This window comes from Lycorma delicatula, chromosome 8 (genome assembly GCF_047948215.1).
Source record: "Lycorma delicatula isolate Av1 chromosome 8, ASM4794821v1, whole genome shotgun sequence".
NCBI classification, from domain to species: Eukaryota; Metazoa; Arthropoda; class Insecta; order Hemiptera; family Fulgoridae; genus Lycorma; species Lycorma delicatula.
The window spans coordinates 122,828,989-122,847,844 of NC_134462.1; the positions used below are offsets into that span (position 1 = coordinate 122,828,989).

At 36.7% G+C, this 18,856-nt stretch overlaps 1 protein-coding gene across 1 annotated transcript in view; it reads left to right on the plus strand.

Moving 5' to 3' along the window:
• Positions 1 to 1,590: 1,590 nt before the first annotated feature.
• Positions 1,591 to 18,856, plus strand: part of LOC142329523 (lipase 3-like) — a 76,535-nt gene continuing 59,269 nt past the window's right edge. The window contains exon 1 of the mRNA XM_075374197.1: positions 1,591 to 1,686. Coding sequence (XP_075230312.1) covers positions 1,591 to 1,686 — 96 coding nt within the window. The remainder of the gene's footprint in view (positions 1,687 to 18,856) is intronic.

Consider the following 18,856-nt stretch of genomic DNA (forward strand, 5'->3'; position numbering starts at 1 on the left):
AGCCGCTTGTGAGTGGCCAATTTTCCCCTTCACCTCTATATTCCAGGGTGGCTCGATCTCCGGCCCCCCCAAGAGCAGGGCAGTCAAACATCAAATGTTCATTGGACTGGGTCTCCTCACACACGCACAGCTCATCAGTTGCCATGCGGAACCGAAACGGATATTGGCTTAAATTAACATAGTTGGTGAGCACCTGGGCACCCGTTGCCCTTGAAAACGAGCTTGAGGCATAACATCCCCTCAAATCCTGTATAAATTTATACAAGAATCTTCCCTTAGTCGTGTTGTGCCATTCCAGCTGCCATGCATCATCGCGAGGCTCTGCAGCCTCTCACGCAGGCGGGAGATTGGCAACTGAACGAAATTTAGATCCGGTGCAATGTGATCGCCGTTCCGCTCCCGTACTGGCCGGGCTCGAAACCGCATCCCAAATACCTCGGCCTCCCGATCTCTTCGCAATTTTCACATGGCTGCTCAAACTTTCACCACTAAATCGATTGGGAGAGCCTTTCCCAATACGGTGGTAGCCTCGTAGGAGGTTGTTTCAAAAACACCAGTGCACACAATTTTGGCTCTGCGCTGGGCAATCCTTAAATTTTGAAAAAGTACTCTATGGTGGCCTGGCTCCTCTATTTTACACGGATATCCAACGCAGACCCGATAAGATAAGCTGACAGATGGTCTCCGTCCGCATTAAGTCCTACTTCGAGCACTCATAAAAAACACGGTAAGTGTCATCCAATTGTCCACTCAGAGGACACATCCCAGAATCTACGGGGCTAAATTTCTGTAATCTGTCCCTAAAAGCACCACGGCCAGAAACAGATTGCGTTATATATTTATTAGGGTGTATCCAAGAGGCGTCCCGCAAAGCAACATTTGGAAAGAGATCATGCGCGTAATGCCCACCCTCTGTCTCACCCCATCTGGCCTGCCATAAGATATTGCCATGTTCAATTTCTCGAACTCTATTCTAAGTCAACTCATCCGAATTCTTAGCACCATAAAGGATTTAAAAGATAATGCGTAATTAGCATCTGATGGTTTCGACTCGTACTAAAGTCAGCTGCATATAAAAGCCTTGTTTTTAGGTCTTAAGAATCAGTATGTCATTTTGTTGAAGCGAATTTAATTATTGTGTTTTGTGCAAATGCAATTTGCGAGAAGCGTTCCTTCTTTGGCTCTGTTTGAATAAATTGGCATGTGAAAGTCTTCATTTGTTGTCTGATGCTTATTATGACTATTATGCTCCATCAATTTCAACTTGTGGTTGAAACGATTCAAAAGTGTAAATTTTGATTTGGAAGACAAGGAGCGCCCAGGCCAACTGAAAAAAGTTTGAAGATGAAACATTTGAGGCATTGCTGGATTAAAATCAATGCCAGACACTTAAAGAATTGGCAGATGCATTAAATGTTACCGAAGTGGCTGTTTCTAAACGTTTGAAGTCTATGGTTCAAAAACAAACAAATCGGGTGTCATACGAATTGAAGCCAAAGGCATCGAAAGGCGCTTTCTCAATTGTGCATTGCTGTTTCAACAGCTAATAAGGAAGGGTTTTTTTGCATAGTATCGTCAGTGGCGATAAAAATGGATACATTACATAATTCCAAGCGCAAAAATTCATGGTGCAAGCCTGGTCAACCATCAAAGTCAACAGCAAAGCCGAATATCAATCGTTCGAAGGTATTGGGTGTGGTCATTCTCTGTATTTTGCGTGGTCACAAGGTTGAGGTCAAGGAAACACTAGAACTGCTCGGAGTGGATATTATACCCAACCCGCCGTATTTATCAGAGGTTGCTGCTACTGATTTCCACTTGTTTCGATTAATGCAGAACCACCTGTCTGACCAGCACTTTAGTGCTTTTGAAGATATCAAAAATTGGCTCGATTCATTGATAACCTCAAAAGATGAGTCGTTTTTCCGACGAGGGATCCGTTTTTACCAGAAAGATGGTACAGTTATAGCTAACAATGGACAGTACTTTGAATAACATGTTCTTATATCTTTGTTTCAAATTAAAGTTAATTTTCACATCAAAAAGAAGTCCTTTAAAGTTAAATTTAGTGAATTTTAAAAAAAATGTATTTTTATTAATTATTTTATTTTACATTTCGGAAGATAATTTGCCTTTGAGTAAATAAATGTAAAAGTACTAATTATTTTTATTTCATAAAATTTCTTATACTAATACCTTATATAATAATAAAACATAGTAAGAAAAAAAATTGCTGTAAATTTTTAAATATAATTTAGTATATGTTAAAAAATTACATAAGGATTATAATTAATAAAAACTGTACTAAAAAATGTTATAAGGTTAAAAGTTCAATAAAATTTATATATAAAAAAAAATAAATACATTTTTATTTATTCACTTTTAAAGGAAAGGAAGTAATTTGGTAAAGGAAAAGAATATTATTGTCCTTATACGTAACGTTTTAAACGCATAAATTTAACGCTAAGGTTAACAAGATTTTAGATTAAAGGTTTAGCATAATTATTAAATCTGTTACTGGTTCAGGGTAGTCCGGAACTTAAAACGCTTGGACTAACCTTTTTTTTATTAAATTACATGTAACCTTCGGACACACTCATCTTTTCAGCTTTATAAATAATAATATATTATTTACTTTAAAAGTTTATAAAAAAATTGATTTCGTTACTTTTACTTTTTAATCACTTATACGGAAAGGAAGAAGAAATTTTTAAAAACTTTGATTTTTTTATATTCATGTATAATTATAGTTCGTATAAGATAGTAAATTACCAATCTTGGATTTACGTGATGTATGTCGAAGTGACATATTTCACTGTAGGGCTAGTTGTTATGGGTTTAGCATAGTTTAAACCCATTACGTAATGCATTTTTAACCGACTTCAAACGTTGCGAAAAAACAAGTAAAACCTTTTTTGGTTTTTGCTATTTTTATAAAATTATGCTCAACTCTTATTCTTCACCAAACGCCCCGACATTTGATATGCTTTTTTAATTTTATAAATAAATTATCTTAATTACTTGTGTTGTAATTCTTTTCCCGAATAACTAAAATGAAACATTTTTTAATACGACATACAACGTGGTCAAGACTTTGATAACTAATGTATTTTTCATAAATATTACTTACTGTTGAATTGTTATCGATTAATAATAACTGTTTTCTGTTTCCATTTCAACATCTAAGCTTGTTGGAAAACCTTGGGTAAAAAAAAAAGAAATAAAATACATTGCCCCGTTACTGTAAGCCTTACCTCAGAATTATGAGTGGTAGTAATCTGTTTATATCATTTATCTACATTTTTAAAAATAATTTTTATAAAGATACAGATTTCTCGCGTACTTGAAAATGAGATTCCGTTGCTTAAAAAAAACTGTTTTATTATAACTCCTCTAAAAAGAAAAATAACCTTTTTAATTTGTTTCGATATTTTTAAGTCGGAGCGAAATTAATGCCTAATAGATTGTCTTTAATTTAGTATAGACCTCTAAAAGTTAAAAGAAAATTTCAAAAAAATATTTCTTTTAATAGGTTTAATGTAGATTTTTAATTTTTTTAACTTTACTACTGAAGACAAATTCTACAAACTATGTGTTGTAAAAAAAAAAATAAATAAATTCAACGATATCGTGGGGGTGAACTTTATATTCAACAATATAAAAATTCAGGAAGTTTTATAAATGTGACGCCCTAAATTTTATTTTTCATCTTTCTAATTATTTCAGTACCGTAATATGTGATCGTCTCATCGTTAGTATGATTCATGGTAATTAACCTACTTTTTTGGAATTTTGACCTTTCATTTATCGATGTATCGATTTCTTTCAGTTAAAATTCGACAGGTAGAATTTTGAGTAATGGATAGAGGAAGTCAAATAAACACACATTAACTTCTCTATTAGATTCAGTACTGAAATTCTGTAGTTTTTATCAAAAGTTGCTGATAAAGTTAGGGTTGCAATATTATTTCCACTGAAATCCAAGAAGACCCATACTACTTCTGGCGATTTTAATTATTCTGTGTCAATGACAAATATATATATTTTTTAATCGTAAATACAGCGTATATAAAAAAAGAATAAACCGATTTCAGGACCGTACAACTGTGCAACCGCGTAGGGTCAGTGAGTGAAATTTGTACTATTTGAAAGTGCACGTCCTAGAATTTCAAATACCGCTCACCAAACTGCAATACTAATCCTCAAACGTACGCTAACCGAAATCTTAAACAACATGGTTTCTTAAAGAAGGGATATATGTCCTACAATTTAGTAAAATAGTCAGTCCGTAATATCGATTCATCGTGCATTTTGACAGAGTTTCAGGATTGGTCCACTATCGGCTAAGAAAATCGGTTTTATGTAATGGAAAGAGTCCACAATGACCGCGTACTTCACAGGAAAATTTACGACTAATTCAAGAGGCTTTTCAGCGAAGCCCGAAAAAGTCCACTCATTGCGCTAGCAGAGAACTTCCGATCCCTCATATGACTGACGTGTGTTGAGAGACGCATGCATTTCATAACGATTACAGTCGGTACAAGAGAAAACGTAAAGACTTCTGTGAAACGCTCTTAGTCTATATGGAAGACAATAGGTTCTTACTGCGGCTTGAATAAATGAATCTACAAACAAATAAAAAAATTCTTGACAAAGTGGGAAATATTAAAAGGATTAAATTTTACTGTCGTATTATAGTAGAAAATTTTATTTAAAAAATATGGTACTGTAAATTCAAGATATATTTTTTTAATTACCATTCATCCTCGTCGCGTACAGAGTTATCATTATCATCGCTTAGAGTGTTAGAATCCCTACGGCATAGACCTTCATCATCTTTATCGCTTTCGCATTCAAAATCACCAATATCGTTATCAGATTTACTCTCGAGTACAATTTCCCGAAGGTACTCTGGCAGCTGAGGTCCTTCAAACCACTTAAATTTATAAAATTTTCATCGTCGAGCACCCATCCATTTTCTTTGGGATCAATATCAGCTGGAATTTGTTTGTGTGAATTCAACCTAATATTCGTTACGTGCTCTTAAAAGGTGTTGATACTACTCAGAGTGACAAGGTGGCAAAGTCGAAGCATCAAAATTACCCAGTTTTTTTTTACGAATGTTTCGCCAACATCACGCATTTTATATTGCCGATTAAAAAGTGCCAACCGAATATCATTAACTCTTCGTTTAGCGATAGTTTTCGTAACACGTATCCCACACAAATTGCATATAAATATTTCTAACGTTTCAAACAGCTCTTATTGCTCATATCTCGTATCTCCAAGAGCATTGGTTTGTCTGGCATTTCTCCCACACCAACCCATTCGGTCGCTCTAAAGCGTAAGACCAAATGTCGGTGTTACAAACGGCAACTGCGCCTGAAACGGTTTAGCCATCAATATCCTAATTAGCTTCTACCGCTTACCTAACTGCGTGAGCGGGATAAGCGTGGTGCCCTACACCACTCGCTTGCGTGTTCCACCGCTCACTTGTCATATATTACTAAAATGGCAAGGCGTACCCCATCTACATACTAAAATATATGACTTATCAATAAATAAAACTATTCCGTCAAAGACAGCAATTCGCTGCCACGGCTAGGTCACTGAACGCCAGAGAGTACCTGTTCACCATATTATAGCGCTTGGAGCTATATTGGCCGATAGCCGGCCATTTCTCTAGGGTAGCTTCTACAGCAAGCGGTAGGAGTCATATATCCCTTAAAATACTGATAACGGTTGAACAAAGCAACGTCAGCAAGGAACGACAATGCGGCTCACGCCAAATTCACTCGTCGCTTATGAGTGGTCAATTTTCACCTTGACCTCTAAGTTCCAGGGTGGCCTGAGTTCTAGCCCCCCCAAGAGTTGGACAGTCGAATATCATGTGTTGGTTCGACTAAACCTCCCCGCGGGCGCACAACTCATCAGCTACCAGGTGGAACTGAAACACATAGTGATTAAAATTCGCATGGTTGGAGAACACTTGTGCTCCCGTTGCCCTTATAAACGAACTAGAGGCGTACCATCCCCCCAAGTCCTGTATAAATCTATACAAGGACCTATCCTTAGTCGTGGCAAGCCATTCTTGCTGCCATGCTTCCATCGCGAGGCTGTAAAGTCTCCTCCGCAGGCGAGAGATGGGTATCTGTTCCAAATTTTAGAAACGGTACATTACGATTACCGTTTCACTCCGGTACAAGGTCTGTTCGAAACCGCATCCCAAATATCTCGGTCTCTCTAGCTCTTTGCAATCTCCACATGGCTGCCCGAACTTTCACCGCTAAATGAATGAGGAGAGCCTTTCCTAGTACAGTGGTAGCCTAGTAGGAGGTTGTTTTAAAAACACCAGTGGGTATGATTAAGGTCCTGCGCTGGGCACTTCTTAAATTTTGAATAAGTGCTCGATTACTTTCCAACCTACGCGTCCAAACAGATGCAGCATAAGAAGTCATACTTTCGAAGTCACCTATGTACACCACGAATAAATGACAGCCCGACAGCCCGTAGTCATTCCAAGCAATCCTCCTAAGCTTGTGCATCACAGAGACGGCGTCCGCCACTACTTGCTTAATGTGGTTGCTAAACAGCAAATTCTCATCAAATCTTTTTTTTGATCTCCGAGAATATTGGTTTGCTAAGCATCTCTCCCGCCACCACCCCATTCGGTCACCCTAAGGCATAAGACTGAATGAACAGTATAGCGATCGGTGTCCTAATAGCTCCTACAGCTTTCCTTACATCCCAACACGGTAGGGGGAAGATGTCAACCTTGTAACGTTACCGGTCGCCACACAACCCCCTTCGTTCCGAGCCCGGAGGGGCTTTACCGGAGGTCTTTTTTAGACCCTTTAACTGATTTCATCTCACAGTCATGAGCCAGGCCTCGGTCAGGATGCCACCAATGTAAATAAATGCCACGGTAGACATTTGCATCAATAAAATACAAATAAACGTTTTGCCTTCACGTAAGCCTCAGACGGACATCTTCACATCCAACCTAACATGACTCCCTCAAACTAACTAACCGCGGACCCCTCGTTTAGTGTAAATTTGACAACATCGTCCGTGACTGTGAATGCCTGAGAAAACAAACGAGTTGTAAATCAAATCAGTGCTACACTCATATCAATCAAAATTATGATTTACGCAACATAGGGGTGTCAACAATGAATATTCATCTGTAAAAATCTTGGAAAATGGCATACCACAAGGTTCGCCGTTGAGCGGTACCTTGTTTATGATCGCCATTAATAAATTTATATTAGCCATTCCAGTAATCAGCAAAAGCGTCTATGTTGATGATTTGGCAATTGTGTATGACAGCAACAAGACTGCTATGGTGAAATACAAATTGCAACGAGCGATTAACGCTCTAAATGAAGTTGCAAGGAATAATGGATTTCAATTTTCACCAGAAAAAACGTGCTGTATACACTTCTGTAGGAAGAGAATTCCTCACCAAAGTCCTACGTTGACAATTGGCAATAATCCAATACAATATAAGGATAATGTGAAATTTGTAGGACTAGTATTGGATAAATCCCTTACGTGGGGATTACACATACATGACTTGGAGTGTTAGATGCAAAAAAGCCCTAAACATTATAAAACGTTTATCGAACATTAATTGGGACTCAGATAAAGAGATATTATTGAAATTGTATAAGGCATTGCTTCAATCGAAACTCGACTACGGATGTATTGTATATTCATCCGCTAATATAGCGGATGAATATCCGTCGCATTTAAGTCGTATATTTAAGTCGTATTTAAGAAAGTTAGACGTTATTCATAATAGCGGAATAAGATATGCGACAGGCGCTTTCCGCACAAGTCCGGCAACTAGCCTAATGTCCGAAGTCTAGTCACAACTAGTTAAATCGGGCGATTTTGGTGGGCAAAAATTCATATTCCTTTTTTAAACAAATTATGGATATCATCATTTTTAAAACAGTTTTACAGTGTATATTTAAAATATCATTGAAGTTAGCCATTCTGTTAAAAACTAACTCTTAAATGTGCATTAAAACACTTAATTTTAAGTAATTAAATTGTTTGAAAATTTCGTTTTTTTTTTCATTTTATTTCTATGTAACAAAAAAAGGCTGTTAATTTGCTTGGATTAACTACATTTATTGTTTTATTGCACTTTTTGTCTATATGCGAAATTTTAACCAAACCATTTGGTAAAGAAAATACTTAAAGCTAATCAAAAATTAAAATCTCTCTTTGGGACAGTACAACAAATAAATCATTTTTTAATCTAATCGGTAAATAATCTGATGTATATATATATATATATATATATATATATATATATATATATATATATTACTTAGTGGTTTCTGTGAGTCTGTCATTCTTTCACGCAAAAACTACTCAACATTTATATGAACATACTTTTTATAAGTGGAAAAACAAAGGACTTTTGCCGCTTTGAAATGTTTCAACCTTTCAAGGTAATGGCCGTCATCAATCGGTAACAACCAGATTGTTTTTTGCCGATATACAACTTTGTATGTTCACACCGTTGATAAAATCGAATTCGGAGACCACTTGCAGTACAAACAGTACAAACAACATAGCTACTGTCACTGCTATTGTGTGTGCGGCGTAACTGCACCTGGCTTTGGTTAGTTAATTAAAAAACATAAAAAAAAAAAATAATAATTAAATAAATATTGAGAAACGAAGTTTACGGTCATTTCCTCGTGGTGCTTCTCGGGTAACATGAGAACCGTACAAAATACTTTTTTACCCGTACGAAGGATCGGTAACCGACTAGGTATAATTACTATTTTTAAGGTGGGAGCCGACTATTCCGAAACCCGAATACTTAGATCATTCAAAGTTTCGACTCCTTTGTTGACCAAACTGTTCAATTTTTGTAAATTGAACGGTTTTTAATTGGTATTTAACAGTATTATTCTCACAAATATGAGGATAATGAACAGACGGCTCCCGAAAGCGGAGGTCATGACGGCTCCAGGCACTCGCAGATCAGCGGACTGGCTGCTACCCAAGAGTCTGTTCTTCGGCTTAGGCCGCTGTAGGACACTATCGCAGCCAGTCTTGATGGCCCGGACGAGTTGTTCAGCCATCAATTTCATCTCCTCTCTGTGCTCCATGTGTCATTCTAACTCCAGTAAGGCAGCCGCACACTCCCGCCGTAACCTGTTCTGATCCAGGTCCCTTAGCTTATAGCGAGCCGAATCTGTAGTTCTTAGACCACCTCTGTAAGCCATATCGTAGGTTGGTTATAAACCTATGATCACTCGCACTTGCCTCGGGCCAGACAGTCTAACTGCTTGTACTCCGAAGTAGATCGCTCGTCACCAAGTTGACGTCGATGTAACTTTCCCCCAGTTCTGAAGAGAAAGTTGGCGGTTATTCTGCCTCGTTAAGCAAGTAGAGGTTCCTGGCTTGTACGAACTGTGCGAGACCAGCGACTCTGGGATCAGCGAGTGGTGAGCCCCAGAAGGAAGGCTTGTCATTAGCGTTGAGAGCAACCGGCACTCTGGTGCCCGGGAGACCGTCCAGGATTCGTTCCAACTTCGCCAGCAAGTTGTCGATACTCCATCCAAGCTGAAAGTGTCCCGACACCAGTACGACATCGAGGGTACCCCTCCTGACTCGCACGACGGTGAATTGCTCATCAAAAAACTGGGGAATTCAGAAGACACCCGACAAAGCCAAGCCGACCATAATCGCAGAAAGCGGCCGTCCCCAGTGAGATTAAATATCAACTCCGTGGAAGCCGACCACCCTATCCCAGACCGTGTACGGCTCCTGGACCAAGAGGACCTGGAGGTCATACTTTTCAAGGATACTCATTGCTTCATTGGAGAACGCCCGAGAGTAATGCAGGTTTAACTGCCCCAGACGCAAGCGTTCGATATGGTGACGACCGTCCTCGAAGCCTTCCACCATACGCCATATTATTTACGATCTTCGCCCGGGATATGTCGTGCGACCTGCAATGCTTGCCCCCGACCCGGTGTTCGACATCAGAGCCTTTCACCAAGACAAGGGAGCGCAGTTAGCAGGCGCGGTCTTATTAGGGCAGTTAGCTGCCCTCTGCCCTGCAAGGACGTAATGACTACACGTCTCCGACTGTGCTCTACAACGAAGAGAGGTGTGACCAAAGCCTTGACATTTGAAGCAACGGGACTCTTCTACATGGTCGACAACCCTGCAAGAGATCCATCCAAGGAACAGCCGACCACCGGCCATCAAGACCTGCAATGTCTCAATGATCCAGTCAGTAGCTCTTGGGGCCTCTTTCCATCCCAACTGCCGGACCATCCTGGTCCCCATGAGGAAGTCCTGGACTGCCATATCCAACACAGGGTTTTGGTTGTGTATGACCTTGAGGATTTCGGGCTCCTCTACCCTCGTTGCTCTCGGCAAATGGGAGACCAATATTTGCGGCTTTCACTGTGCCAGCATCTGAGCTTTCAGCCCATTCTTCTTAAGAACGTCAGCCTCCAGGAACCGCTTCGTTTGCTGCTCATTTACAACCTCCAACACGACGCTACTGTCCCTTGTTTTCGTGACCCGGGAAATCTGGAAGCGCCGACTGTATATATGTTTTTGTAGTTTTTATTGAGATAGAATCAGCATTTCCTTTCAAGTAATTTTTGAGTAGCGATAAACAACCTCTACTTTCACAAATCACAGCTGGGGCTCCATCCTACATATGCTATCTAATTTATACCGTTGTAAGTTATTGTTCTCAATGACTGATTTTATTTTATTAAAGCTGTCTTCGCCTCTCGTTCCAAGTCTAAAAGTTAAATAACATCAAATGTTCCATTGATACAACGCACAAAATACTTAATTGAGCAGTGTTTAGTATTAACAATGTTCTCATCAATAGCTAAAGAAAAATATTTATACGAGGCTAATTCAGATACAATTTTCCTATTAACGTTCACAGCCAGGTCATCTTCACGACGCATCACCGTATTTCGCGAAACGGTAATTTGTTCCGGCATTTCTTTAATTTTCGCGTCGGGAACGAAATTAAACATTTTCAGATTTTTTGTGAAATTTGGGGTTTTGCAGACTAGTTTTGATCATTTCTTCCCCATCAGAATAACGCATCTTTTTTGCGCTAGAAGTATATAAATTTCGTAAGAAGCTTTCACCATTGGCGTTAATTCTTCTTTTTTTTGAAAAACCATTTGTTGGCTTATTTAGAATTTATTTATTTTTTCTGTTAACGAATTCCGTCCTCAAAGAAGAACCGAGAGCATATGCATCATTAAGATTACCACGGTTTTGCTTGAAATATCGCTCTAAGTTAAATTTTTTGGACGCTGCTACACTAGTACCATAAATCAAACAAACTGGTTTCGATGTATTTTGATTAATAAACACCCATGCATTATTGAATTCACGAAGAGCAATCTTCTTCTTATTTTCGTCTTGACGTAGGTAGCTTACTTAAAGACATTTAAACGACTCGCACAAAAATAAAAGTAAAATTCACATAAATCTTATCCGAGATCGACTTCATACGACTACTGTGAAGGTTACCCAAGACAACGGCATGCCTAAGACTGAAGCTAAACGTGTCTTATTGGATAAATGGCAAGACGAGTGGATTGCCTCCGCAACGGGAGTATGGATGAGGCGAATAATACCGCGAGTACATGATTGGGTGCAGCGAGGCATTGGGGAGGTGGACTTCTACCTTTCCCAACTTTTTACTGGACATGGGGATTTGAAACCTACCTCCATCCCTTTGGTAAGAGGGATTCCTTTGACTGTTGATACTGTATAATGTTACACACCTGAACATTACTGTTTTTTAGTGTAATAGGTGGGACGTTGTCCGACAGGGTTTGGGGCTGAGTTGGCTCACTCCTGAATTGACTGTGAATACATGCTAACTGGAAGGAGACAGTGGGAGTCTGTTGTGAAGTTAACGACGCGAATTCTTAAGATTAAAGATCGGGATGCAAAGAAGTGGGACAGCGTTTGATAGGTAGAGACTTCGAGAGTAGCCTTGCTCGAGAGAAGGCGCCTCTTTGATGAGCAACCGAGGACCCTTCTTGCAGGGAAACAAGACCGTAGTCCCGCTGGAGCTCCTCCCTCACGGGCCTACGGTATTTTCATTGCTTTAAAGCAATGAAAAGACCGTAGACCCGGCTGGAGCCCACTCTCACGGGAGGGCACCGGTTAGAGGCGAGGCAACATAAAAAGGACCGAGTCCCGTCCAGCGGGGGATCCTCTGTGGGGCACGGCATAGCCGAATCTCATGGAGTCCCCCTGGGGGTTAGAAGCCAAGGCACCCACTGTGGCTGCACAGTGCTTCGGTGCAGGACCAGCCCAGTGGTAAGGGAAATAATAAAAAAAATAAATAAAAAAATCTAAAAAAAAAACGGCGAGTTGTCAAAGCTGTCGGGCACTCGTATTACTGGCACCATCTACCAGATATGTCTGGCATCTTTGTAAAGCAACGCATATGTAACGATTCGAAAGAAATAAAAATTATAGATACCGGCCACTCGTAAGTGTTAAGAATACTCGCAACTAAAGAATACATATATTAAATTTAGTCTGAATACTCGTGTATTCTACTGAAAACAAAGTAATTATTGTAGAGTAGACGTAGAGTAGTAATTATTGTTTCGGTTATGTTTTTAAATTACGGCAGAATTTATTATTTTGTTCAAAGTTGACATTCCAAAAACATTTTTAATTCTATATCCTCCGCATGTCACTCACCGTGACCCTTTTTTTTTTCTTCTTTTCCTGTTTAGCCTCCGGGAATCACCATCAGGTATTACTTCAGAGGATGATTTTTTTTTTTTTGGTGGTGAAAAGCACCTATGCGTTATCATCGCCCGGAATTTTCTTTAATAAAAAAGTCAAATAACTCTAAAATAATAAAACTTATATGGTTTAAAATTAATATAAATCATATAATAAAAATTTATTAAAACAAAAGTCAAAAAAGTGAAATAAAACTCAAAACTAATATCGCAGACGGAGTCTTTAAAGTATACAAATTAAAATAATAGAAAAAAGAAACTATATAAAACTTACCTAATTCCGATAGGTTGCGCAAAAGGCTTCCTTCTCGGATAATAAAATTAGACATAGAACCAAAAAAGTCAAAATTGAAAGTAAAGGAAAAAATTATCAAAAACTCTTCTAGCATAAATACATATATGATAATATTAAATTTTTTGCAGTAACCTAGTAATATGCAAAAACAGAAACATCCGGTTCAAAATTTCGTTTTATTGTACAAGATACCACGGATGTTTCTGGATAGATTAAATTTACGACGAAACGCCGCATAACATATGCAGTCTTTCAGAATGTGGTGCACAGTCATGCGGCAGTTGCATCGTGTGTGTAGGGGTGCGTGTCCTTCTGACATTAGGTACTCGTGTGTGATCCTCGTATGTCCTATCCGTAATCGGCAGAGGACTACTTCCTCACGACGAGTTTTTCTGCAAGAGGAGTCCCATGTCAACACTGAATCTTTAATGAGGATGAATGAGGGTAAATGAAGTGTAGTCTTGTACAATCTCAGGTCGATCATTTCTGAGATGTGTGGTTAATTGAAACCCGAGCACCAAAGAACACAGGTGTTCACGATATAGTATTCAAATCCGTATAAAAGTAACTGGCTTTACTAGGATTTTAACGTTGGGACTCTCGACTTCGGAATCAGCTGATTTGCGAAGACCAACCCGGTGGGTTTCACCGTGACCCTGCGTGTCACAAGTGGCACGCGTGCCGCGGGTTGGCCACAGATGCTATTGTGTAACGATAAGTAAATCGTATTATTATAATGATCTATAGTAATTGATATTTCTTAATAATAATTCAATCAATACTTAAAGATAAACAAAAAGAAAATTAAATTTATCAATAACGGTTCTTAAAGTTAAGACAAGAATATATACGGATTCAGCTTGTCGTTCACAAAAATAAACAGTAAAGAAATAAATAAGAATAAACACCTATGTACACACGTATATAAGTAAGCTCAAAAATGGCTTTCGTGAAATGATAGACACTTAACAATAGAGATAGTAACAACAAAATTGTAACAAGTAACGATTAACAATTAACGAAAGTAGCCAAAAATAATAACAGTATCGATGATAATAACTGCAATCTCACATCCAATCTAGCCCCAAATCTAGCACACGGGTGTGCTAGATTTGGTTTCTATTTGGCTGGATACGTTTCGCCCTTCGGAGGCTCTAGCTGTTATCAAGGAAACTAATTGCTAGGTTTTTAATCTGATTTTCTAAACACCGTTGGTATTTAATGCTGTACTGAGTCACAACCTTACGAATAGACGTAAGTGTATTTGTGAATCTTATCCTTCCGTTTTAATCACGGTGCACTCCGCAATTGTCTTTGTTACCTCTTGGTTTGGAAACGTAATGAAGTCGACGTTACTTTTACTTGTTGTTCCCGACAATTCTACACCTAAGTCCAGATCGGTCGTACGAAAACTTTGTATATCAGAAGTTTACTAGATAATGTGAGGCGTGTGTTTCCTCTCAGTAGCCGATGCAGTTCCCTACATTTCGCGTTCAATTGTTTCCTTTTCTCCTTCACGCGATATTTCCAGGTCAAACGTCGATCTGGGTTGCAATCCAAGGTATCGTAAACATTCTGACTGTGGAATCAAATCAATCCAGGTTCCACACCGGGACACTCACCTCTTTTCACGGCCAGTGTGATACGCTTCGATTTATTCCGATTAACTTTTAACTTTCATTTCTCTAGCGATGCGCAGATGAGGTCTGATGCTGATTGCAGTCCCCTCGAGGCTACTCCAGGTTCTTCGTTCACGCAAGGATAGCTGTGTCATCTGCAAATGAGGCGATCTTGCAATTTTCCAGAGTTAGAGGGTCGTAGTTTTAAATTAAATTTTAATTTAATTTATTAAAAAGGTAAATTCTAATTAACACGCTTTCTTTTAAGTATGTAAAATAAATTTTAAAGCCGACTTCGAAAAACACGCTAAAAATAAACCGTTATTCAAATTTTGTTTATAATTATTAAACTCTGTGAAAAATTAAAAAAACTTAACTAATAAATGTTTTTTAACCTTTAATTTAGGACTGACTTCAAATACTCCAAAATTAAAATGAAATTGAATGTTATTATTTTTAAATATTCATCCGTTTTTTGAATTTCAGTTAAATTTTAAAAGTTTATTTTAATTTTACTTTGGATAAAATACGGGTAAACCCCAAAAAAGTCACCCGTAAAAAAGCCAAGTCCAGAAACCTTTGTCTTTATAAAAATAAGTGAAATAAATGCGGATATGGAGACATTATTTAACTACTATCAAGCTTGAACTAAGGTTGTCAGGGATTCGGGAAGACGTAATATTTTTTCTCCTATAGTTTTTCGATTAATTTTTTAATAATATAGCGCGAAGATATTTTGAATATCAAAAATATATCAGATTGTATTTTATTATGTTATGAAAACCCTTTACTATTTAGCAAAAATACAAATCTTCAGTCTATCTAAACTTGTAATTTTCACTTAAAAAAAAATCTTCCGTTAATTTTACCTGGAAGAAACCTAACTACGGGGCTGTCAAAGAGACTCCCACTATATAATAAAAAAATAATCACCAGAATCGGTATACTTGGTAGTAAGCTTGATTAAAATAAAATTGAAATCCCATTAAGGGAAATCTCCTTTTTCTTTTTAATTTGGATGAAGGTTACATTTTCTGAAACAAATTTTTTAGCGGTATCAACGGTTAGATTTTTTCTGTTTATTTAGATCTTAATAAACGTTCAACTTGCATTAGCAAGCATGAGCGTTAAAAAAAGTAAATATTTAATTACCAAAAATAAAAATTAAATTCATTTCCTTATGAACTTTTGATTTTAAAAATTATTTTTAAAAAAACAGGGGATCGAAAAGTTTTTGTAACGTTTAAACGATGTTGAGCGTCGTGAAATAAAATCATTTTAAAAGCTTATTTAATACCGAACCAAATAAGAGTACATAAAACAAATAATGAAATATTTGTATGATTTGACAGTAACAGATTTGTACACGTACCAACTATACTAGAATCTTTAAGATATATCGAATTTGTAAAGTTTAAATAATTCGTTTCATAGTTGTGTTAAAAATAAAAATAGATGTCATTTTTTACGCATTATTAATTACGGCAACAGTGTCATCAACGCCACTTTAATAGCGTCCTTCGAATAAAATATTAAAAGGAGTCAAGTTAGATCTTCACTATAATCGTTATTTTGTGTATCTATTAAGCGGTGTAGGGAGTGCTGTCTGACATATTATTTTGAGAATATAATATTTAATATTAAAATATTGTACAATATTAAATAAACACGAAACAGATAGCAAATTAGGTACTTGTCAGTTTTCTGGACGCCACCTATTTCACTATTTTCACCCTTTTCAAAAACTGCCGTTACAATACATAAATAATCTAAAAAAACGAACTTTATTTCCACTAACCTTAGTCACAAATTAATTTTAAGAGGCCAGAAATCCTCTATAGCTGCCAAAATACCATCGAATACGTCATTACCTTTAATCAGCCGCCGCCACATAAATTCCGCCAAGTACGAATTTAAATGATGGCGCGCCGCACTTTGATGTTTCTTATTTCGCCATTTCACAGATCCCCACAACCCTTTCATCGTTTGCTTATAAACGTCAGTTTCAGGGTAGATGAGATTACACTTATAATACATCTTAAGTGTTGAAAACTAGATCCTTCAATTTCATTAGCGAAGTAAGCCGACCGCGAATCAGAATCCTCGGAAATGAAGTTCTTGGAAAACGATCTCTCGGAAACACGCAGAAGAAAAAATTCATCTGTCTCGCGACACTAACCGCCGAGAATCCACTGTTACGGTAGCATTCGACCGGCATTGTATTTTCTCAGAAAAAATAATTTCGTCAACCTCAGCTAGTTTACTGAGACCGACTATCTTCTGATTTCTCCTTACTCTCCAGTACTACTACGCAAATCTTCCGTAAATATTTCACGAGACATATCCGACTCTCGCTCACACACCACTCAGTGTTGTGTATGTAAATAAATAAAATGCGCGACAATAAAAAACGTCGATCTAAAATTTTCACACCGATTCCGACATCTTCTGTAGGCAACGAACAATACCGTTTTGATGACGTTTTCGCAATAATTCTAAAATAAAATTGGAAATGTTTATTTCTAATGAAATAAATAAATCTAAGATAATATAATCGATAAAAATATTTAATAATACAGATAAAAACACAATCTCGACAAACAGCGTGGCGTCTAGACAACCGACAAGTACCGTAAGTTAGAATGAATGGGCTTCATATTGAAGGTTTTTCAAAATTAAAAAAGGAATTATTTAGTCGATCGGTAATCTTACATTTTTATTTTTGTGTATTCTAGATTATACTCTCATAAAGGGGTGGCTTTTGTTTGAATCGTTCAGTACGATCCTGAAACGAAATGACAGTCAGCAGTCAGTGCGCTGGAAAATACAATCACAAGAATGTAGAGTACCTTAAAGTCCAAATTCAAACTCTTGGTTGTTCTATTATTTTATGTCAAGGGCATTATTTTGGAAGAAAGCTTTGTGAGAAGAGTAGGAAAAAACGAGAACTGTGGTAAAACGATTTAGTTCATCAGGATAATGCGCTGTACACACCGTACTTTCTGTGAAGTAGTTTTAGAAGGAAAAATACATTACTGTGTTTCACCCGTTACTATATGTTAAACAAATAACAAATAATTATAATAAATAATTATAATTATTTATTATAATAATAATAATATAATATTTAATAATAATATAATATTATATAATTATTAAATTATTTAATATTAAATTATTATTTATAATAATAAATAATTAAACAAATATCCTCCGTATCAACCGGTTTTAGCATCGCATGACTTTTTTTTTCCTAAAATGAAAGTGCTTAAAGTAGAGAAGATAACGGCAGAGTTGTTAATACAGCTGGAAAAAACCGATCTGTTTCACGACTTCGACAAATAGAAAAGAAGAATGCATTACCGTTTGCACTTATACAATATAAATATAAGTGCGATTTCGACTATATTGAAGAGATCAAGAGTTAGAATAATACGTACAAGTAAAGGTAAGTTACTGTATCGGTCTCGTTATTTAACGAACGCATCATATAATCCGTGATAAGACTATACCTACACTATTAACTCACCGTTAATAATAATTTCTAATACTCGTATTAGAAATTAGCTTGATTTTTGTAATTACAGTTTTTATAGTAATAATAATGCAGTTTAAATCCATATTCTTATAGTATTCATATATAAATATATATATATATTTATTTATTTATAGATAATAAGCTGGCAAGTTGTTAGCAACTTATCAGCTAAAACAAATTTCCAAAAAACAAAAATTTGTTTTTTGAAGTATTTTTGTTGTAATTTAATGACCTTTTTTTTTAAGGTAATTATATTAATATAATAATGATTATCCTGTACGTATATTACAATATAATTACAATTTTAGTAATTTTAAAGTAATTTATATTATTTATCTGATGAAGCAATTTTACTTGATTCTACATTACATTATTTTATTAAATATAATTTATATTTAACGAAATACAAATTACATTAGACATAATTTTGATATAATGTTTTTAAGCCAAGGATCATCAAGCTCATGCAGATTGACATTTTTATTTAAAAAAAATCCTACTAAAAATAACCCAACTTTTTTTTTTATTCTAAATATTTATTATATCAGAAAATTTATTGAAACAAATTCATGTGATTTTTTTACAGAGAGATTCTCATGGTCGAAAGTGAATTTAA